The sequence below is a fragment of the Limanda limanda genome, chromosome 19, assembly GCF_963576545.1.
Source record: "Limanda limanda chromosome 19, fLimLim1.1, whole genome shotgun sequence".
NCBI classification, from domain to species: domain Eukaryota; kingdom Metazoa; phylum Chordata; class Actinopteri; order Pleuronectiformes; family Pleuronectidae; genus Limanda; species Limanda limanda.
In genome coordinates this window covers 22749820-22758116 of record NC_083654.1, presented here as the reverse complement: position 1 = coordinate 22758116, position 8297 = coordinate 22749820, and the positions used below count along the sequence as shown (strand labels likewise).

At 41.0% G+C, this 8297-nt stretch overlaps 1 protein-coding gene across 1 annotated transcript; it reads right to left on the bottom strand.

The window, feature by feature from the left end:
- Positions 1-2497: 2497 nt before the first annotated feature.
- Positions 2498-6975, bottom strand: LOC133025657 (uncharacterized). Its single transcript, XM_061092381.1, has 7 exons — positions 6927-6975; positions 6089-6147; positions 4601-4660; positions 3520-3987; positions 3262-3318; positions 3087-3136; positions 2498-2743 (listed from the first exon to the last, which is right to left on the bottom strand). Exons 1-6 carry the CDS (start codon positions 6935-6937, stop codon positions 3126-3128), a joined length of 666 nt encoding a protein of 221 aa, XP_060948364.1. The 5' UTR covers positions 6938-6975; the 3' UTR covers positions 2498-2743; positions 3087-3125.
- Positions 6976-8297: the final 1322 nt, after the last annotated feature.

Sequence of the window (8297 nt, the reverse complement as noted above, 5' to 3'; positions counted from 1 at the left end):
TGTGAAAGTGTTGTGGTGTTTGTGGACGTGTTGTGGTGTTTGTGAACGTGTTGTGGTGTTTTTGGATGTGTTGTTGTGTTTGTGAACGTGTTGTTGTGTTTGTGAACGTGTTGTGGTGTTTGTGAACGTGTTGTGGTGTTTGTGAACGTGTTGTTGTGTTTGTGAACGAGTTTTGGTGTTTGTGAACGAGTTTTGGTGTTTGTGAACGAGTTTTGGTGTTTGTGAACGAGTTGTTGTGTTTGTGAACGTGTTGTGGTGTTTGTGAACGTGTTGTGGTGTTTGTGAACGTGTTGTGGTGTTTGTGAACGAGTTTTGGTGTTTGTGAACGAGTTGTTGTGTTTGTGAAGGTGTTGTGGTGTTTGTGAACGTGTTGTTGTGTTTGTGAACGTGTTGTGGTGTTTGTGAACGTGTTTTGGTGTTTGTGAACGTGTTGTGGTGTTTGTGAACGTGTTGTGGTGTTTGTGAAAGTGTTGTTGTGTTTGTGAACGTGTTGTGATGTTTGTGAACGTGTTGTGGTGTTTGTGAACGTGTTGTGGTGTTTGTGAACGTGTTGTGGTGTTTGTAAACGTGTTGTGGTGTTTGTGAACGTGTTGTGGTGTTTGTGAACGTGTTTTGGTGTTTGTGAACGTGTTGTGGTGTTTGTGAACGTGTTGTGTTTGTGGACGTGTTGTGGTGTTTGTGAACGTGTTGTGGTGTTTGTGAAGGTGTTGTGGTGTTTGTGAACGTGTTGTGGTGTTTGTGGACGTGTTGTGGTGTTTGTGGACGTGTTGTGGTGTTTGTGGACGTGTTGTGGTGTTTGTGAATGTTGTTGTGGTGTTTGTGAACGTGATGTGGTGTTTGTGAATGTGTTGTTGTGTTTGTGGACGTGTTGTGGTGTTTGTGAACGTGTTGTGGTGTTTGTGAACGTGATGTGGTGTTTGTGAAAGTGTTGTGGTGTTTGTGAAGGTGTTGTGGTGTTTGTGAACGTGTTGTTTCGTTTGTGAACGTGTTGTGTTTTTGGACGTGTTGTGGTGTTTGTGAACGTGTTGTGGTGTTTGTGGACGTGTTGTGGTGTTTGTGGACGTGTTGTGGTGTTTGTGAACGTGTTGTGGTGTTTGTGAACGTGTTGTGGTGTTTGTGAAAGTGTTGTGGTGTTTGTGAACATGTTGTTGTGTTTGTGAACGTGTTGTGGTGTTTGTGAACGTGTTGTGGTGTTTGTGAACATGTTGTGATGTTTGTGACGTGTTGTTCTGTTTGTGAAAGTGTTGTGGTGTTTGTGGACGTGTTGTGGTGTTTGTGAAAGTGTTGTTGTGTTTGTAAACGTGTTGTGGTGTTTGTGAACGTGTTGTGGTGTTTGTGAACGTGTTGTGGTGTTTGTGGACGTGTTGTGGTGTTTGTGGACGTGTTGTGGTGTTTGTGGACGTGTTGTGGTGTTTGTGACGTGTTGTTCTGTTTGTGAACGTGTTGTGGTGTTTGTGAACGTGTTGTGGTGTTTGTGAACATGTTGTGATGTTTGTGAACGTGTTGTGATGTTTGTGAACGTGTTGTGATGTTTGTGAACGTGTTGTGGTGTTTGTGACGTGTTGTTCTGTTTGTGAACGTGTTGTGGTGTTTGTGGACGTGTTGTGGTGTTTGTGGACGTGTTGTGGTGTTTGTGAACGTGTTGTGGTGTTTGTGGACGTGTTGTGGTGTTTGTGACGTGTTGTTCTGTTTGTTAAAGTGTTGTGGTGTTTGTGACGTGTTGTTCTGTTTGTGAAAGTGTTGTAGTGTTTGTGAACGTGTTGTGGTGTTTGTGGACGTGGCTTTGTGTAGTGTGTGTGTCTGCCGTTGTGCAGCTGTGGACTCATCCTGACAGACCGGTTGTCGGAGCAGAGGAATGTGGAACAGCTGACTGGAGAATCCAAACTGGTTCCACCTGCTCTCTGAAGTTTCTCGTAGAATCACATGACCTCTGTCGACCTTCCACATGTAATAAGTCTGTTTTACTTCTATATAAAGACATATTCACTCATCTATGATCACTAGTTTCTAAAAGAGTTATTGCAGCTGTAACTAGTTTTTATCTAACTCCAAGAGGTGATGAACAATAAGATCTAAATACAATATTTGAACTGTCTCGACTCGTCCACGGAACAGGAAGTGATCGCAGCTGTTTCCTGCATCTGTGACCTTCCCTGTGCAGGTCGTAGTTTTTAATACTCTTATATTGTTGTTTTTGTTGTTATATTGTTAATATTCTCAACATCTACAATCATTAATTCATCATTTTTACTTCAGGTCGGTTGTAGCGTCTTATTTCAGATCGATAGTCGATCACAAACATCTGATCTGACGCAGGAGATTCTTGAACTTTGAATAAAGACTCAGTATGTTCTGACAGTTCAAACTTTATTAGCTGTTTCTCTGTGTACAAACAATCATAATCGCTGACATCACTTCTTTTAAAAATAGTAATTAACGTTTGTAAGGTAAACGATGGACTGTATGTACACCTGAACACAGACACACACAGCAGATCTGAGATCAGCAGCTGTTTTAATGTTTCTACGGTAGACTGATGGCAGACAGACAGGCAGAGAGACACACAGGTTCAGGGTTCATTATTCATTTTTATAATTTTTTTTAATGAAAAGTAAGGCAGCCAGTTTGAAAAGAAAGAGAACGAATCAGGAAGAAGCTGAGGACGGGAAGAACAGGAAGATGGAGGCTGAAGCTAGGATGCAGTTTAGTTGGTTGTTGTCATGGCGACTGTATTCCGCAGGCTCTGACGGGAGAAAACACAGGAACATGTAACACGTTAACATGAGATGTAATCACTATCATTATTTAATTAGCTCTTTTAACCTGTAGCCCCTGAACGCAGCACAGTAACTTCAGTTTCAAAGTCGTTTATTGATCTAAAAGCTAAAGTGTTCAGTGGATTCTGTTTATATTTATTACTTAGGTCGTCACATTTTCAAAGAGAGAATGAAAAACAGTAATATTCGCAGCACATATAACAGCAGATGATAAAGGATCAGTTTATTTAAGAACTTGGATCCGTCTCTCCAGCAGAGAAACGGACGCTCGTGGTTCTCGGGGGGGTTCCCGGTGCAGAGTGAAGATACCTGAGGTCCAGGAGCTGCCACAGGTCAGAGGTCGAGCGGCTAGGCAGACTCTGCAGGAAGCAAACACACATTTTCATTTTCAACAAACCTCTGACTGTTCATTAATGGTCCAACATAAGCTGAACTGTGATTGGCTGTGAGGCAGTGTGATGTCACAGTGAGGTGTGACCTTTACCCTCTGGTGCTGCGGTGGCGGTTTCAGCTTCCTCTGAGTCATCATCTTCCACTGCAACTGAAGAGAAGAGGAAAACTCAGGAAGCTGAACAAAACCACACTTCCCCACTAGATGTCACTACATTCCTCTCACTGCAGCTCTAGGTTCTCTACCTTGACTTTAGTGATTATATTTACTACTGATTATTTCAACAGCTTTTCAAACTGAGTGACCCAAGTTCTTCACATCTGATTTCTTCATCTTTAATTATTGGTTTACCTTCAGAAGCCTCTGCAGCATTCTCGTCTTCCTCAGAAACCTCTTGAGAACCATCACTGGTGTCCTCAGAAGGCTCCTCAGAAGGCTCCTCAGAAGGCTCCTCAGAGGGCTCCTCAGAACCCTCCTCAGCAGACTCGACATCAGGCTCGTCAGAAGGCTCCTCAGAACCCGCCTCAGCAGACTCGACTTCAGGCTCCTCAGATGCCTCCTCAGCAGCCCCGCCAGTAGCCTCCTCAGAAGGCTCCTCAGTAGCCTCCTCAGTATCCTCCTTAGAAGGCTCCTCAGAAGCCTCCTCAGTAGCCTCCTCAGTAACCTCCTCAGAAGGCTCGTCAGGGTCCTCAGCAGTCACCTCAGCGTCATCTTCCTCTTCTGTGCTTGGTTCCTTGCTCTCCTCTTCCTCCTCTGTAGAGTCATCTTCAGATGTCTTATCTTTATCGTCGTCAGAGTTATCTTCGTCCACTTCAGGCTCTGAGAATTAAAAGGCACAGTTCACATATATGTTCCGAGTCAGCGGGTCAGTCTGTCTTTATCTCGTTGCTGCTGCTTTGGTAAATATCAAATCTCAAAAACCAAGTGAGCTGAGCACAAGTAAATCCTTTCAGTTTACAATCACCACATGCAGTTAGCCTAGCTTAGCACGCAGGAGCAGCGGAGAACTCCTCTCAGTTTATAAAATCTGTCACTTAAACAAACAAAAAGTGTTTTTGTTTTTGATCAAGTCGATGTGATGATGTCATTACGTCATACGATGTGTCACATGTCACACACATGATGTCAGATGTATATCAACTTTAATGTTTACATATGATCTCACTTTCTTGATCTATGTATAGTATATATTTGTTACTTGGTTTATGGTTGAACTGTAAAATATCAAACCTTTGTTACATTTCGATGTTGTAAAGGTTTTATAACGACGCCCGAGGAATCATTGACTTAAAATAAATATATGTATCCGCTGATTTATTGGTATTGGAAATGTTTGACTCTCTAATATCAGCATCGGGAAAAAAACATTTCAGTCTTGCTCAAGAGAAATGTTCTTTATGTTTCTTCTTTATAATCCTATTAATATTCTCACCGTCAGAACTGAGGTCAGCAGCGAGAGTTGGAGATGGATCAGCTTCTCCTGAGTCTGACTCTGAAATGAGAGAGACAGACAGGTGAGGAGACAGACAGGTGAGGAGACAGACAGGTGAGGAGACAGACAGGTGAGGAGACAGACAGGTGAAGAGACAGACAGGTGAGGAGACAGACAGGTGAGGAGACAGACAGGTGAAGAGACAGACATGGGAGGAGACAGACAGGTGAGGAGACAGACAGGTGAGGAGACAGACAGGTGAGGAGACAGAAAGGTGAAGAGACAGACAGGTGAAGAGACAGACAAGTGAGGAGACAGACAGGTGAGGAGGCAGACAGGTGAGGAGACAGACAGGTGAGGAGACAGACAGGTGAAGAGACAGACAGGTGAGGAGACAGACAGGTGAAGAGACAGACAGGTGAGGAGACAGACAGGTGAAGAGACAGACAGGTGAGGAGACAGACAGGTGAGGAGACAGACAGGTGAGGAGACAGACAGGTGAGGAGACAGACAGGTGAGGAGACAGACAGAAGAAGAGACAGACAGATGAAGAGACAGACAGGTGAGGAGACAGACAGGTGAGAAGAGGTTAGAGTGGCTGTGTAGTGTGTAGTTTGTGTGTGTGTGTGTGTGTGTGTGTGTGTGTGTGTGGGTGTGTTTGTGTCTGTGGGTATGTGTGTGTAGTGTTGATTGTGTGAACAAACTGGTTGTAATAACCAAAGCTGCCTCTAGGGGGCGTGATCAGTATTTGCATGACTGATGTCACCAGTTTGCTGCGCTCTGATTGGCTGCTCTGTCATACTTACTGTCCTCTGGTTCAGCTCAAAGACAAGACAACAAGTCACATATTATTAAATTAAATTAAATCAAATTAAATTAAGTTAAATTAAATTAAATTAAATTAAATTAAATTAAATTAAATTAAATTAAATTAAATTAAATTAAATTAAATTAAATTAAATTAAATTAAATTAAATTAAATTAAATTAAATTAAGTTAAATTAAATTAAATTAAATTAAATTAAATTAAATTAAATTAAATTAAATTAAATTAAATTAAATTAAAATAAATTAAAAAAATGAATCAGTTGGAGTGACCTGTAAATCCTTATTATTTATTAATGTGAATAATGAATAATGTAATAAATCATTTTTTACTCTTCTGTTCGTGATAAAATGTGATTATCGTGGTCGATGAATCACTAATTATTAAAGTCGACCGCTGCTCAGCTCCGCCCTCTTTTTTCCTAATCACATTTATGTTTCAGTTCCAAAATTACTTTATTGTTTCTAAAACAAAGAACAGAACATCCCCCGGAGCCTCCAGCTCTTATCATTAGATGTGATTTATAAAATGATCACTTGTGATAATAATAAATACACAATATCAAAAGAATCCATAACTAATCATAAATAACATATCTGAAGTATGAGAAGTGTAATAATGAATATTAAACTTTATTGATCCTCTGTGACGTCATAGTTTACCTGGGACTGGTTTAGCCAGAGAGACGGCGAAGAGGGTGACGAGCAACAGGAAAACACACCTGTAACACACACACACACACACACACACACACACACACACAGACACACACACACACAGACACACACACACACACAGTGAACAGGATGATTTGAATGCAGCTTGTTTACATGATGTTTTGCATGATCTCGTGAGGAGAGAGGAGGAAAAACACAAATGACATTAAAATTAGTTTGACACAATGTTTCAGTGTCGCTCTAAATATAAATAAACCTCACAACAGAAATATTTCAAAGTAACAAGAAGGGAAATCAGAGAAATTCATTCAAACTTTTGTATATTTAAAATTGTGGATTAAACTAAGAACCAGGTAAATGCAAAGTGAATCAGTGAATCCCGTGTGAGAGGAGCAGCGTGGTGAAGCCCCGGTGAAGAATGCTCCATGACGACTGAGGTGTGTGAGTGTCAGGTGTCTGGAGCAGCTTCAGTCTGAAGGGTTCAAATACTGTGTCTTTGTGTTTCCACTGAAGAAACACAAAGCGTCTCTTCTTGTCTGACGTATAGAAAGAACCACTCAGATCCTCAGAGACAGAGAAGAAACGAGAGTCGACTTCAACACATTAAATCTCAACAGCTGCAGAGACCAAAGAGAAGGACTTTTATCAGAGTATTTCAAAGAAATGTTATCGTGTGACTTTTATCACACATGAAAAATAAACTAAATCTTTTTTGAAACATGAGGAAAAGTCACAAAAAGTTTCTGACACATATAAATGTTCAAATGTCAGAAAAGTTTCCGATGAAGATTCTGACAGAGTGGAGAGAAATGAAGGAACTCACCGGTGGAACATGTTGAAGTTCAGCAGGTCGACGCGACACCAACGGTAACGTGAGTTTAGTGAGTCTGAACTGCACAGAACGTGAACAGCAGCTTTTATAGTGAGACCTCCTCCTCCTCCTCCTCCTCCTCCTCCTCCTCCTCCTCCTCCTCCTCCTCCTCCTCCTCCTCCTCCTCCTCCGCCTCCTCCTCCTCCTCCTCCTCCTCCTCCCTCCGTTTAACTCTGTTCGATCCAGTTCTAATGACCTGATTCATTTCTACTTGCATCAGAATTCAAACACATTCATACTAAACCCAGAGAATAAACCACAAGTCTTCATCTATCAACACATTTACTCATTTTACTTTGATCAAATAAGAGACTGAAGAGTGACGGGGTCACTGAAGGGTCAGCTGACGAGACCTCCCTGCACAAAAGAAATAACAAATATATATATATATAGTATTAAGATTTAAAACAGGTTTATACTGAGTTAAAACCAGATTCAATAAAGTCACTCTTACTCATTTGGCAGATTCTTTTAATCCAACATGACGTATCATAAATTGAAGATGAGACGATAAGAGGTGAACATATGAAGTTATATGATTTAATGTATGTAACTTAGGTTAGAAGGTATACCGTAATATTACTCGGAAATGTAGTTGAGTATAAAGTAGAATCACACGGAGTAAATATACTTCTTATATGAACATGAGATGATTCTTTATTTGTCTGAGGTTAAATGCTCTGCAGCAGCTAAGAGGGAGTGATATCAACAATGAGTGAACAAAAAAACATATAAACATAAGGACATACGTGTGTAAAATAAACATATATATATTCTACACATGAGCTGCAGGTTCTGTCTTTGACATTTTTGTGCCTAAATGTTGTTTAGTTCTAACATGAATCAGATCAGATCATTAAAGTGGATTTAACGATCTGATCAGTTCCAGTAAAGGAACTCATGATGGTTTCCACTGTAGACTGGCCTCAGAAATACTTCCCTCCAGGAAACGAGAGACAAAAGAGCAAATGTGTTAATGTGACGAGGTGTGTGTGTGTGTGTGTGTGTGTGTCTGTGCTATGCGTGGTATGAAGTTGTCTTTCACACCAGAACTGGTTGGATGATAATTACCAGAAGCACAGAGAGTTCAGCAGAAGGAATTTCTTCCTGAACTCAATCATGTCAGAACAACAGGTCATTATGTTGTTGATGTCACCACACCCTCACACACACACACACACACACACACACACACACACACACACACACACACACACACACACACACACACACACACACACACACACACACACACTCAACCTCACTCAAACCAATAATAAACCTGTTTTTGAACCCAGTTTCTCATTGTTCCCTTTCTTTCAT